At 37.3% G+C, this 15,799-nt stretch overlaps 1 protein-coding gene across 1 annotated transcript; it reads left to right on the plus strand.

Moving 5' to 3' along the window:
- The first annotated feature begins 2 nt into the window (after positions 1–2).
- Positions 3–13,000, plus strand: LOC110454464 (putative pre-mRNA-splicing factor ATP-dependent RNA helicase PRP1). Its single transcript, XM_021503968.1, has 13 exons — positions 3–125; positions 3,061–3,152; positions 3,661–3,809; positions 4,237–4,427; positions 4,904–5,105; positions 5,611–5,787; positions 6,364–6,618; positions 6,890–7,148; positions 7,875–8,066; positions 9,360–9,482; positions 9,922–10,112; positions 10,944–11,113; positions 12,031–13,000. The coding sequence occupies exons 1-13, from the start codon at positions 76–78 to the stop codon at positions 12,149–12,151; spliced, it is 2,172 nt and encodes a 723-aa protein (XP_021359643.1). The 5' UTR covers positions 3–75; the 3' UTR covers positions 12,152–13,000.
- Positions 13,001–15,799: the final 2,799 nt, after the last annotated feature.

A 15,799-nucleotide genomic window follows, 5' to 3' on the forward strand; every position in this document is an offset into this window, starting at 1 on the left:
TATCCCATCATACCTTGTGGTTCTGTAGAACGACGAACTGACGTATATTTATTGTATGGTAAACTGTCCTCCACGATGTCGAAGAGACACCGGATAGATGTTGGAGACTCCTCTAAAAGGACACGGTAATTGAACAACCACGATGTTGCTGTCAATAACAGTGGGGAACCCTTTTAATGATGAGTTAATAGGTTGAAAGGGTTGTCATTGATTTTGCCAATGGTTTCGAATATTAATTGATGTTCTGTCTATGATGATACTAACCCCCCCCCCCCCTCCCTTCCATACACACATGCACCATTGTTTTCTACGTCGGTTTGCGGGGGAAACCCTGGAATTTGAGAGCAGTGGGCCATTTACAGAACTTTTTAGTCAATATCGAACTTAAGAGAGGCCATCATATGTAGAAATAAAAAAGACAATTGGAACATGGAGGTGTCAAATGGCCAAATGACCCCTTCCAGGTCTATCTGTACAGTACGGCTAAATCAATTCAGGTTTCTTTATATTACAACAAATGTTCTTGAATTCAGATGTAATGTATGTATAGTAGGACGAGGAAAAGTGATAAAGATAGTGCCGTTGCTGGGGCTCGAAACCACGACCCTTGGCTCTCCAGCCCGTAGTACTAATATTAACACCCGGCCTCCTTTGCCCTGGCCGGGTATTAAATCGATCCCATGCCTTGTAATGGAGCAGGCCCGGTGTGAATCACACCGGGGCGATTTTAGAATTAATTGACAGCACATTGGTCCGCAATCTGATTAAAATCATCTGTTACATGGCTCCGCCTGAACATCTGAATGTGCCGCGATGTTGACCGCCATGTTGGAAAGTGCGTCTATCTTCCGATATAGGTCACACGTCCAAATATGGGTGTCATGACCCAATATGGAAATTGTAGTGAACATGGCGGCATCAGTAGTAATACTATATTTGGCCATGCAGTCCATATATAGAAAGGATAATTGAGATAACATCACGCGTGATCTGTCATGGCGGTCGTTTCTAATTTTTTTCCCAAGACAGACTTTGTAAATTTCGTAAAAGAGTTTTTGCATGGGTAAGGATTCGGTTTTTCAACAATTATGCAATATTTTGATAACATTATACTCATATGAGGCGTGAATTATATGCAATCTTACAGATTAACACTTCTGATTTTGCTCCATTAGTTGGCAAAGGACCACTTCTTAGCTCTGACGATGCAATATATAAAATAAATCTCTCGTCATCATAAAGCTACGTTTTCACAGCTATCCAGCACAATGCTCTACCGCTAAGCTAAAGGGAAATTCCCTACAGCTTGACGCTTGCAAGGCAACCTAATTAATCCACATCTTTAACATGTATGGAACTGGTACGTATATGTACGTAACAGGTGGAGTTATAGCCTAAACAAGATACACCTGCAATAAACAATGGCAGTATTCACATTGTAATGATATTGTCCCTGGCCAGTCAAACACCCGAGTAATGGAGAATAATACATCCCCGTGGCCCAAGCAGGCGACCAAACTGAAAATTGTGTTACAGGTTTGCTCGCTCTCTTTCTTATCAATAATATAAGGCATTGGCAAATAATTGCAGGTACATGTATGATAATCAAATATCCACATTTACACAAACCAAACTGCCCAGGAATCCTAGACATTTCGATACCTGGCAGATTTGGTATCTAAGAATAAGAGGTTTCGTTACCTTTTTTGCAAAGATGAAAAATGCAGAGCAAAAACTTGAAATCAATAAAATCAGCAATGCACAGGACGCAAAAAGTAAACAAAATACAACTTTAAACATTCGTCCATGAGCCAAAATTCTTACAAAATATTGAAAAAACTTTTGGAAAGTAATGAAACATCTTATAAAAAAGTATCTCGGTATCCAAATGACTAAAAACTGAAATGTCTGTACCCCCATGGCCATTCCCTAGTATATATTGGATCGAGTAATGATATCCTTGGTTCCACCTACTTTGGCCAAGGTGACATCCGGCATTCCCTTTATATCCCCAGATAAAAGTGAGCATCCTTCATTTGGTGATGAGGTTGGGATAGAACCGATGACAGAGACAAGGGAGCTTAAGGGCTTCGTATTAAGAATGGGTTTGGCATAGATCCTGTTAAGATAAGGCACGAGTCGAATACCTCAAAGATGGAGAAGTCTCTGCAACCCCAAAAACACTGCTTGCCAGTGTCCACCCAAGAATAGAGGCAGATATATAGGATCCCAAAGACACTGGTATTCAAATTGCATGAAAGGCAGCTAACTTTCAAACCAAAACACAGTGGTTCTAGAAAGTGTCGGCAACATCGATATCCTATAGAAATTGAATGGTCAAACAGTGACCATTGTTTCACGGGTGATGCACTGTAACACCTATGGATAAACTAAATGAAAAATTATATTCATCATTAGATTAAGGGATGTTGGAAAACAGCTTCATGTCCTATTCTTCATTTGTTGAATGACCAATCCCTGAGACAATGAGTCTTTTTAAAGAAGAACATTCCCACCGAGGAACAGGCTTAGACATGGTTTGCCTGCATGGCTGCCAAATTACCAGGTAGTTGTATTCTGGAACCAAAGGTTACCTAGCTAGTCCCTACAGGATCTTGGTGAACATAAAATTCTGCATCTCCAGATTGAATTTGTTGCCAATAATAAAAAGATGACATGATATGTAGCTGCGGAAACCGTAGCTTCTAGGCCCAATTATTTTAGTGTTTTTGATTTTTTATCAGCCATAATAACATAATAACCCCACACACACACATACACACACACACACACACACACACACACACACACACACAAAATATCCAGCCTAGAAGCCACGGTTCCCGCAGTTATGACATGTTAAAACATATTCTAGATGTATTTCAAAGAAAAAGTTGTATTTTACGTCGATATGTAATGTCGCTGAACTTCCTGCCAGGTTTAATTTGGCAATCAAGCGACCTGGATAAGCTATTGTAAATATTGAACTAAGTAATTCATGATATGTAGATGGGTAGAGCGATATGATTAAATACTTATTTAGTATTCTTTTTCTTTCAGAAATGAAGATGGAGTCAAAGATGAAAAACCCAAATCAATATTCGAACAGTTCAATATACCCAAGCCACAGATACAAATGAACCCATTCACAGGTACATACAAATACTTTACTATTACAGAGTAAATTGTTCATGGTTTGTGTTTTGTTTATGGGTCCCAGGAGAACCATGAAAGAAATATGCACTTATATCCACATTTGAATATGTTGTATGTTTGGAGCATTTCACCATTTTTAGGCCAATTTCCATGACTTTTTTCCACAAGTGTTAGAAATTTAAACTTATTTTTAATAATTAAAACCTGGACAAAATGTGTTGGAATATTTCACGATTCCAGTACTTGGCGAATTTATCAGTTACAACATCATGGTGATCTTAAATCATTTTCGAATTGAGCAGTCATTCTCAACTTAGAACACAAAATATTTAACTCTGAAAACTCATGTTTTGAATATTAGAGAAACAACAAATACTGAAAACCTTTATGTATATTGTTACACACTTTTAAAGATTTAAAATCTTAAATATTAAACAATTTTAATATTTTAATGATAAAATTCAAAACAATTTGATTCATTGTATTCCTGATTTTCTCTACCAGGGCTACCCTACTCTCCAAGATACTTTGAGTTATTTAACAAAAGGAGCAAGTTACCAGTATGGGAATACAAAGAGAAGTTTATGGATGTACTACACAAAAACCAGACCTTGGTATTGGTGGGAGAGACCGGCTCCGGCAAAACGACACAGGTGTGTGATCAACTAGGATCAAACTTCTTAATTTGAAATTACATAATATATAAAAAGACGGTTAAAACATATGTAAATTACACTGTAATAAATTCTGAAGAAAGTTTATGATTACAAAATAACGGAATTATTTTATGTTATAAATGAGAGAGGCGTTTGATCGTCTATAATCACTAGTCCTCCACCACTGGGTCGCAGGTTCAAGGCCTGTGTGGGGCAGTCAACAGGTGCTGCCAACAGGTTGATGGTTCGTCTCCAGGTACTCCGGCTATCCTCAACCAGCAAAACCGGGCACATCCTTAAATTATCATAGCTGTTAATAGGATGTAAAGCACAAACAACCCAAATCTAAGAACTTGACATGTTTTGGAAGAATAAAATTGGACCCATTAAATTGTTTTGACAAATTGTATCTTGTCTGCTGTAGATTCCCCAATGGTGCCTAGAGTGGGTGAGAGCACGGTTTGCCAAGAAAGGAGTGGCTTGTACCCAGCCAAGACGAGTGGCAGCCATGTCAGTGGCTCAGCGTGTGTCCGAGGAGATGGACGTCGGCCTTGGACAGGAGGTCGGATACAGTATCAGATTCGAGGATTGTACTTCATCAAAAACACTGCTCAAGTAAGATATATGTTTATCAATATTTAAACTCCTGTTCTGAAAAGCACATGTTTATTTCCTAGCTCTACAACTCACTTTGTCACAATTCCAAATAGGGTCTCAAATGGGTTTTTTCTGTAACGATGTTTGAAAAATAAAAAATAAAAATGTTACAGAGATTCATGTATGTATATAGGTTAACATTCTTTTTATATCTATATATCTCCAAATAGAAAATAACTCCTCAACTTATCCTCTGAAATCAGATTTTTTTAACATTAAAATACAAAGACATGCTTCCTGTACAGTGTTTTTATTTAGTTTTAAAACGGGTATTGAATTTTAAGAATAAACATGGTATAATATTATAAATCTGTATATGCTGAAAAAATTGCCAGTTCAGAGTTGATGAAATGCTTTCTGTTTTTGCTAGCAAATAGCTTTAAATGAAAACACAGAAGTGATTACATTCAATTTTGCACTTTTGTGTTTGACAGATATATGACAGACGGTATGTTGTTGAGAGAAGGAATGTCTGACCCACTGTTGGAAAATTACGGCATCATCATGCTGGACGAGGCTCACGAACGTACGCTGGCTACAGATATCCTCATGGGTCTGCTGAAAGAGGTCGCCAAGCAGAGGTCAGATCTAAAAATCATCATCATGAGTGCCACATTGGATGCAGGAAAGTTTCAGGTACAGTGAAGTGGGCGAGATTTGATTGTTTTCTCCGTAAATCCTTTTTGTCAAGTTGAAACAAAATAGTTAAAACGAAAACATTATAGATTACAAATGAAACTCATTAGAATTAAGTAGGAACTTTCTCTATTACTATTGGGGCTTAATCTGGGATACTGAAATGCATATGAATACTGATATTTTGTATATATGTACTGTGTATACTGTGTGAACTTGACACCGCTAGAATAATTTGGAAGTTTGCAGAGAGTTCCTGATGTAGAGACTCTCTTGGTCATACATGTAAACATTGTCATTGACATAACAAATTATTCTGCCACATTACGCTGAAATACGGATTGGACTGAGTCGGGTTTAAACAGTGTATTTCATACATATTTTTGATGAAAAGATTTGTTGCCCAGTTATTGTACACTCGCTGTGCACTGGAGTGTTTACGATTGAGCATCCGATAAAATTGTACGAAGATTGAGATCTGAAAGAAGAAAAATTGTGATTTCAGAATTACTTTGACAATGCTCCCTTGATGAGTGTGCCTGGACGAACCCACCCTGTAGAAATCTTCTACACACCGGAGCCTGAGCGAGACTACTTGGAGGCGTCTATACGGACCGTGGTCCAGATACACATGTGTGAGGAGAAGGAGGGAGACATCCTACTGTTTCTCACCGGACAGGAGGTCAGTATGTTTAATGTTCCTCAACAGACATTCGGTTAGTAAGTTACGATGTTATGCTACTAAATGTTTTCAGTTGTCAGTATGTTCTTAATGTTGATCAACAGACAGTTTGCTAGCAAGGCCAAATAAAGTTATATATGTGTTCCCTATTCCATTAGATTTTGAGTGCAGGTAGGACTAAGGTATATGGTCAAAAGATAGAATTTTTTTCCAAAATATTTTAAAGTCATTTTAATGAACAGCATAAAATAATTATTGTAAAGATGTGTGGAATTTTTAAGAAAACTACATTTTAAACATTTTGGATTATATAGTAATTTCTTGGAATGCACTACAATGGTTCCGAATAAGTGGATGCTACAAAAGGGTATTTAGTTCAATCCAATTTCTTAATTTTGACTATCAAAAATTTCAGGCAGGAAAGATTTTTTCCAGGTATTAAGTGACTAGGGGAAATGGAAACACACATAATTCTTTTGGCCAAAGTTATAATGTCATTATTACCACAATTTCCTCAATAGACATCAGTTGGCTATTACAGATGTAACCAGTACATGTTTTTTTTCTCATTTACAGGAGATAGATGAAGCATGTAAACGAATACAAAGAGAAGTTGATAATTTGGGACCAGAAATAGGCGACATGAAATGTATACCGCTCTATTCCACACTTCCACCAAACCTACAACAGAGGATATTTGAACCCGCGCCTGCTAAGAAGGCCAATGGAGGGATAGGAAGGAAGGTGGTTGTGTCGACTAATATAGCAGAGACCTCCTTAACAATTGACGGGGTCGTGTTTGTGATAGATCCAGGCTTCGCTAAACAAAAGGTATGTCACAATTACGAGAATAAATTACATTATACCTATACAAAACAAACATATCAGAAACTGACTTGAAATTTGAGTCACTGCCCGGTCTGAATTCATATTTAAATTTTGAAATATTAACTTCATGTCAGATTAAAAGTCAACTTCTTGATTTATCTTTGGGAAATACATTCTTCAAGTCTAAACAGTGCAATAATTCCTGTATTGAAATTTTTTTTTTCATTTTGAAAATACGAATTTGTGTAAATTGGATTGATTCTGTTCTACCCAGGTGTACAACCCGCGTATACGAGTGGAGTCATTGTTAGTAACAGCGATAAGTAAAGCAAGTGCCCAACAGAGGGCAGGACGAGCTGGACGAACGCAGCCGGGAAAATGTTTCCGTCTGTATACAGAACGAGCGTACAAACAGGAAATGCAGGAAAACACATACCCAGAAATCTTACGGTCAAATCTGGGATCCGTAGTGCTACAACTGAAGAAACTTGGTATCGACGATCTGGTCCACTTTGATTTTATGGACCCTCCAGGTTGGTTTCTGGAAGTGAATTTTTATCAAGCAAAATATTTTTCTAATGCAATGATACAAATAAATCTGTATACTGTATTTTTCAAAGATATTTCTTGGGAATAGGGTTCAAACCCTGAAACTAGCCACAATAGGGTTCAAAACCAGAAACTAGCCACAATAGGGTTCAAACCCTGAAACAATCCGTAAGTTTTCTGGGGGGGAAAACAATGCATAATGTCCATCAATCAGTGAAGAAAGCAGTATGCTGGAGTTGATGCTTTGAGATTACATTGATATAAGAACTGATGGCAAATGCATACATGATACAAATGAGCTTTCATGTTTGAAGTTGAGTTCTGGGAGGGGAACTTGCACACTTTTTATGACAAAGAGAAAAGCCATTAAGCAGTCCATTAGTTTGTTGAGTTTCCTTGAATATATATTTATACACTTCATAGAGAGTTAGTCTTAGAGTATGTTAATTCTGTTGAAACAAGGGTTTTCATTAACAACAGGCAACTGGCCAAATGACTGGTTCAGCTATGTATCTGTCACACCTGTTCAAATAACTTTTCTTATATATCTCATATGTAGTGTTACAAAGTTGGCTGGTTAAAAATATCGTTTGGTATGTTCGAATAGAAGATAGTGAAATGCTTGGTTGAAACACATTTTGGCTAAGTGTGTAATAATATGCTGTAGATATATTTTCATGGCTGAGAATTTCTTATGTCGTTTTTTCCAGCTCCTGAGACACTGATGAGAGCTCTTGAATTGTTGAATTACCTGGCAGCCCTAGATGACGATGGAGAACTGACAGAGCTAGGGTCCATGATGGCCGAGTTCCCTCTCGACCCACAACTGGCCAAGATGGTGATAGCCAGTTGTGACTTTACCTGTTCCAATGAGATTTTGTCAATAACTGCCATGCTGTCAGGTAATATATATGCGCGGTGAAAATATTGCACACAACAGTTAGTGTCTTGAGCTTAGGCCAAAAATTGTGACATGACTTTGGCAAAATTTCAACTTAAGTTAGTTTTTTGTGTCTAGCTGCAAGTTACATGACCTATAGGTATATGCTAAGTTATAACCAAAGGAAGTACAATCCCTTATCCTGTTGAAATGTCTATTTGACATGGGTTTTTTAAAAGGGCAATGGTTTTCTAGGAACATCTGTGTATGAAGACATTTACATCGAGGGAAGCGATCCCATTTTAATTCAGTATTGCAGATACCTCACAATCCGGAATTCAGTTTGTTGTTTAACCTCATTGAACAAATTTTTATGAAAGGAAAAAGGTGTTGTATATGTTCAGGTATTCAATTAATTGAAAAATAATATACCATGTACAGGTAATTTGTATACCGTAGTAGGAAGACTTGGCTCCGTAGAATCTATGATAATCATCAGTGCGTCCAAATCGTTTCATCATAAGAATGGTCCTATAGACACTTACACTGCAACAGTAGACTGAAAAATGTTGATTTATTTGTATATAAACTTTATTTATTTTACGACAATTACGGAACGAGTTGTGCAGGGTGTCAATTTGGAAGGAAACCAGATTACCCCCAGGAAACCGACACGTCAATGTGTTTGAGCTTTAAATAATTTATACTTTTTGTCTGTGTGTACCTTGTATGCTGGTGCTAACACTTTAATGTGATACAAACATACTTTAGTCACTGTTATGTTTGTAAATGATTACACATCTTACGGTTACCAGGTAATATTTGCTCACCAACATTTCAGTTGATGTGAGCTGTTCTCCATCATAGACCCTCACATTGATATGTTTTAGCTATAATTATACCACAGGCCCATACACTAATGTGTTGTTATGTTTATACATTAATCAATCACCAACCCAAATGGTGACTTGTTAGTATAATACTGGCTGTACTCCATCATGTTGTTCCACCACAGACCCTTATGTTATTAGGTTTTGGCAGTAAACTATCACCAACCCATGGTTCATATGTTGTGACGTTTTACATATAATTCCATCGCAAGCCGTTTGGTTGGTACATCATTATGATTTGGGCTGTACTCAATCAAAGCCATAAGGTTGATGTTATGATGTGTTTGGCTGTACTTTACCATAGAACCCTGGCTAATATACTGGCTTCCTTTTAGTCATCTTCCTATCAGTAATGCCTGTGACAGACTAGATAACTAATGCCGATGCGGATGGGCTCTGTGCCCGACCCCGTATCATCAATTTAGTCCCACAGTGTTTTGTGCGACCTACCGAGGCAAAGAAGGCAGCCGATGAGTCCAAGATGAGGTTTGCTCACATCGACGGGGACCACCTCACTCTCCTCAATGTATACCACGCATTCAAACAAAGTAAGTAGATGTCGAATTCTGTTGTGTGTTTGTATATATATGCATGCCCCAGGTGTAATGTTGACATATGTATGTGATGGAATGAAAGAAGCATAAGTGATTTAAGGGCGGTACCTTCCACTAATTTTTCGCTTTATATTATATTTTCTTGAAACAGTTCAAAATAAATCCTGGGGTCTTTAGTCACACCTTAGTCCTAGGCGCATAATGTAAACTGTTATCAACTTATGTTTTTGATGTAATTACTTAATTAAAGACAGTTTTATGTAAAACCACAAATGAAATCAATGTCTGATGTAGTTGTAGGAAGAGAAGAAGGATGCTCCTTAATGCTCCATATTTCTATAGATGATTCAAAAGGATAGGTCAAGAAATGTTGCTTGTTCAAGTACACTGCTGATCTAAATTAATGTACATGTAAACACCTTACTGTATTCAGGCCAGGAAGATCCCCAGTGGTGCTACGACAACTTTGTAAACTTCCGATCACTGAAGAGTGCTGACAACGTACGGCAGCAGTTGGCCAGGATAATGGATCGATTCAATCTACGGCGATCCAGCACCGACTTCACCAGCCGTGACTACTATCTGAACATCAGGAAGGCTCTTGTATCAGGATTTTTCATGCAGGTCAGAAATGATTAATTAATCATTTATTTATCATTTCTATTAACTAAAATTTGAATGTAATTCCCAAATGCAGCAAATACAGGTTTTGATGAATACAGTGAGACCTACATTAAGAGGCCATCCTCGGAAAGTCCAAAATGTGGTTTCTTAACACAGGGGTTAGTACATGTACGGGTTCGGGTGGCGATGGAGAACATTTAAAGTGGAGTTTTAATAGAGGTGGTCCCATGAGCAGGTTTGACTGTAATTATATTTAGAGTGATCTTTTTACACAGCCCCAATTCATTATATAATTTAACTGTTGAACACCTGTCGTTTGTCGTTAAACAGCACACATTTGTCTTGTTTATGAGTAAATACACATGCATTTATGTAGACAGCTTAGATGTATATTAGTTGCAAACAGGTGTAACAAGATACTGAATACCGTGAAACCTTCTCCCATTTTGCATTACCTGGCATTGTAATCTCATAGAAAATACTATTCATCCATTAAGATTTAATATATGAGTTTAAATTATGCTTTGTATGCTTTAAGTAAAAGCTATGTTCCAGGAAGCCATTGGTATATAACGTTACTGTTATGACCTAATAGCAACGATGACATGTTACCAGTAATCACAGCTGTTCACAGCTGATATGAATGCCAACTGCCTTTGATAGGGTAATAAATCAAGATAGCTATGAAATGGCAAATACCACTGAAATATTCTCGGGAACAGAGCTGAAGAAAACTACACCAGGAATAATAGCTTTGTGTGTGTATTGAAAACTTTCCTGAAGTAGTAAACGAAACATTCTTCTAATATTGACCTTTGCCCTTTGTAACAGGTTGCCCATTTAGAGAGGACTGGGCACTACCTGACGGTGAAGGACAGTCAGATTGTCCAGCTTCATCCTTCCACCTGCCTTGACCATAAACCAGAATGGGTTCTTTACAATGAGTTTGTACTGACCACAAAGAATTACATTCGCACAGTGTCTGATGTCAAACCTGATTGGTACGTACATGTCACGGGGGAATATTAGAATCCTCCCCTACCTTGAGGGTTTGACAGAGAAATCTCCGACCCGAGGGGTGATGTTTATTGGTTGTCTAACCCAAGGCTCTGCCGAGGGTTAGACAAACACAAAAATCATCCTGAGGGTTGGAGATTCTCTGTTATACACTTAGGTAGGGGATGATTATTTTTTCTTTTATCGACACAAGGCTATCTCCCCCTAGGGAGTGACAAGCTGATCTTTCATGTCTAAAACGGGAGGGTGGGAGAAATATAAATCATATATGTACTAAATATTCCAAAGAGTATAATGAGCAATACCTCATTTTGGTCAGCTCTGTGAATTACAAATTGAGGAAAATAAATTTTAAAAATACCCTCAACACACGTTTCTCCTGTCTGTGTCTACCATTTGATGTAAGCACTCCAAGATTGTACATTAAAACAAACTTAATGGACAGACAAACTGGTCCTGTTTGATTGGGAGCATTCTACATGGACAGTATACAATGTATATAGGCTCTGTCCAGTGTGTATCCTACCTGTATCAGGTGAGAAAAAAAACTCTTACATCAGCTTGTCTTGCATCAAAGTTCAAATTATTTCCACTTGATCATGCCTAGTGATTGTCCTATAACGAAAAACTCTTTATGAATTTTGCAACAGGTTTGGCTCCTCCTTATTTTTCCAGCACATTTGGGCTGCATGACACAGTTGGCGAAAAATATGAGATAAGGGAGACAATCCGTATAATAAAATTACAAGATACTAGCCAAGGAAGTAAAATATTTATCGGGTATATTGCCTTTAAAACACGATTACACATGCAAATGTAATAAAACAGTGGTGTAATTTTACATGTTTTCTGTCACAAGAATGTGTTTGAAGGATTCTAAGAATGATAGTTTTTGTTGTAGGTTGATAGCAGTAGCTCCTCAGTATTACGACATGGAAAACTTCCCACATTGTGAGGCTCGCCGACAACTAGAGAGGATCATAGCTAAGATGCAGACCAAGCAGTACCAAGAGGGATTCTAAATGATCAATGTCGTTTGGCATCATTACCAGCCAGGCCTGAGGTCAAGGTCATATGAAATGTCATCCGTACCAGCCAGGCCTGACGTTAAGGTCATTTGATATATCATCTGTACCAGCCAGGCCTGAGGTCAAGGTCAAGGTCATATGCAATCAATGCCTACCAGAGATTGGATTTGTCATCATTACTGAGAAGACCTAAGAAACAAACGAGATATTACGAGATAAACTGTTTCATCTTATGAAGGATGTGTACTAGTAACTAGTGGTGCAGATATTTATGTTTAATTTAAACATTCAAGATTCTGTCAAGACTTGGAGAATGATAAAAGTAATGTTGTGTTTTTGTCATTGTTGAAATAGAGGGATTGTTTTTCTCCAGATAGACAATACAAGCAGGAAACTACCCAGTAATCAGAATGTTCAACGGAATCATTCATTTTGATATGAAACATTTTCAAAAATAAACACGAAACACTCTTTTTTTGTCAGAAAACACTTTCATTCTAGAAAACATTTAGATCTATAACAAGAAACAAAAACAAGATATTAAATTGCTTGTTTTCATTCTTGTCATCTATCATCATCATCTTCATCATCATCTTCGTCTTCATCAGTTTCATCATCGTTATCAGTTGAGTTGTGGTTGTTGTTAATGTATGCAGTCATTGTGTCGACATGTGATGTAACTCAGAAACATTAAACGCCTTTAATGATGTCGTGTTTGTTGGAGTCATTGAGGAACCTCGCCATCAACAGGATACATGATTATAAGTAATTCTTCATAACGTGTTACATGTCGTACAGATTTGTCCTGATAAATGACCATTGCATTAAAATGTGAATGGAAAACATACCGTTGTTGATTTTTAACTCGCCTGTCCAACAATAAGGCTATCATTGTTAGCCTATGCCATTGTGTGGTGTCTCTCCTCTTTCCACCATCAACACTTCTCATATTTTTCTTGATTACTTCTCTAAATGCACCAGAGTAAGCATGACTAGATGTTGCTTACTTGGTTAATAGGGCCCCGTTTGTTTATGGTGTTTCAAAAAGTCTGACTGGTCGAACAAGAGTTGACCTAACGATCTAATGTTGCATTCTGATGGGCCTTTACCAGACTTTCAAGGACTGCATTAATGTTTAAAAGTCAATCAAAGCTATGTATTTTATCCCAGAATTATCACATTTAAATAAATGACCAGGCCCCATGACAAACGGCTCCAAATTGAACAAAGTGGTTCATAAGAGTTGAGAGCCAGGGTGGGGGGTCATTTTGAAAATGCTCATATGTTGATACAACATCTGGATGTAGATATTTGTTTGGGTAAAGTCTCTGGCTAAAATGGCCACATAAGCAGGAGTCCAATATCTTAATAGAACTATGAAGACTATGGTCATGTTATACAGTGTATGTACATAGCCTGTTGTATACTTTGTAATTTGGCCTGTTGCATAGTATCAGATTTGTCAAAGTGGATTACCCTAGTTACAAGAGTGAAATACATCTAAGGAACCAGGAGGCCTAGAGGAATGTGGTTTGTGCTGTGGTAAAGGGTGATAACTGATATTTAAATAAAGTTCACAAAGCCAAATGTGTTAAAATCTTCAAATGATGCCTTATCGATCATGAGTAGTATTTGACCTGTGAGTTGGTGAGGTGGCAGGGTTTGTAAATAAATCACATTTACAGATGTTCGAAATCAGGGGCCAAATGTGTTAAACATTTCACATAAGTTCTAATAAAGAACCCCACTACTTAAAGAGTAATACTATTAGTCTGTAGAGTGTGCATGGGTAAATGGATATAAAAGTTTTATAAAAAAAATATATATTGACCTTGACCTTCATTTGAAAAGGCGTGATATGTTCCGACAACTAATGATGATGAATCATATTAAAGCCGTGTTTATAGTCTAGGGAAGAGCTATCATGTTTGAATTTCTTGAAATAGATTAACTTATTCCTCTTTCACGTTTAAATTTCTTTAAGCAAACTTTCACGGGTCAAGCTTGTTGATAGCTTGATACCTTCAAAAGACTTTCATGACTTTGGCAAAGGGATTTTTCGATTGGTGATAACGGTTAGTAATACCCAAAAATCGCACATGTTCGCAAAAAAATATAACCTCTCTTTTGACAAATGACCACTTCGTATACCAAAATACTGTTTGGTGCATGACAATCTGACATATAACTGCTATACAACACAGGGACCTGAGAATCTTTTACAGCAATAGGGGTTTAGATCGACTTTCGGGAAAAATGACACCCCCATTGATCCGTATATATATGATCCTTGGGGGTGTCATTTTTACCGAAAGTCGATCTAAACCCCTAAAACATTTAAAATGACTCCGAACACTTAGTTTAGGTCCAAATATAGCTGTACAAAATTTTCAGATCCCTGTGCTGTACCAAGTGTATGTGTTTAAAACGTATCGCTAGATAGGGCGCTTTATCAAATGATATTATTATTATTGAACAGTGGCGGATCCAGAGAGGGGTTTTTTGGGCTTCAGGAACCCCCCAGCCTGAGAAGTTTCTTTAAAAATCATGTATTTTCACCATTTTCCTCAAATTTGCCCCACCTGGAACCCCCCCAGGAAATTTGGAACCCCCCCCGGCAGGTCTCTGGATCCGCCACTGTTGAAGTATAATCGCACGGACCTGGCACGTCTTACAACCCATCACGATTGGAGTTTGATTAAGTTTTTTTAGTTTACTTTTACAAAAACATTTCATGATTCACAATATAGTCCATAAGGATTCAGAAAAAAAGTTAATAAACTTATGTACAATCTAGCAGCAACTTACCGATCAGTTAGATTAAGTGTGAGACGGAGTTTGATAGGTGCAGATTAAAATAGAAAATATACATAGCAAAATTGGATCTTACATAATGTACTTCGTACTTTGTTTAGTCATTTTGAATTCTGAATAACAAGAACATGGCTGATAATAAATTATAAAAATAATGTTTGTATTTTGAATAAATAGGAACCCATCTACGAAAGGAAAAGGAGTAATACAGTGTCAGAAGAGTAGATTTTGGTTCCCGCTGGTCTTCGATAATATTTCGATCTTAGTTATTCGGGTTCAAAATATATATCTGTAAGTTAACATAACTTATATTTCAGAGGAGCAATATTCGTATGTCACTATGTTGTTAATTCAGTCAACTGAAAGCTACTTCCGGGTTGTTTATTGGGTGTGATACGATTTTGTAGACGTCGAGGTTCTGGTAAATTACGTACGTGTAACTACACTCGTCCCGTATCCAACAAAAGAAATCGCATGATTCTGGTACATCTTAAACCTATTAAGTGACTTTTTAAAAACGTAGCAGAGCTAACGAGATTAGTCTTCTATGCTTTTGATTAACAACAAAATCTTGAATGAAAATACTGGGGAAATTCAGACTTAAATAAGGAAATATAATGTACACTATAATACATGTATCCGGACTGTACAAACAATCGCCCAGTCATTTGTGTGTAATGCGTGTTTTCTTCTTCTTTTTTTATCTGCATAACAGAACGCTACTGAAAAAAAGAAGTTTTTTTGTGAACTAACTTGAGCTGTGCGTTACTTTCAAAGGTTATGAATCATAAATGGCGATAGTGATATCGCGGCACTTTTGGTACAGCA

The sequence above is a fragment of the Mizuhopecten yessoensis genome, unplaced genomic scaffold (assembly GCF_002113885.1).
Source record: "Mizuhopecten yessoensis strain PY_sf001 unplaced genomic scaffold, ASM211388v2 scaffold7887, whole genome shotgun sequence".
NCBI lineage: Eukaryota > Metazoa > Mollusca > Bivalvia > Pectinida > Pectinidae > Mizuhopecten > Mizuhopecten yessoensis.

What these genes read in the sequence shown, in the direction of transcription:
- LOC110454464 (XM_021503968.1), top strand. Translation starts at nt 76, where the DNA reads ATGTCGAAGAGACACCGGATAGATGTTGGAGACTCCTCTAAAAGGACA. An exon ending in GACTCCTCTAAAAGGACACG is followed by an intron (nt 126 to 3,060) that starts GTAATTGAACAA and finishes TTTTTCTTTCAG; the next exon opens with AAATGAAGATGGAGTCAAAG. An exon ending in ACAAATGAACCCATTCACAG is followed by an intron (nt 3,153 to 3,660) that starts GTACATACAAAT and finishes TTTCTCTACCAG; the next exon opens with GGCTACCCTACTCTCCAAGA.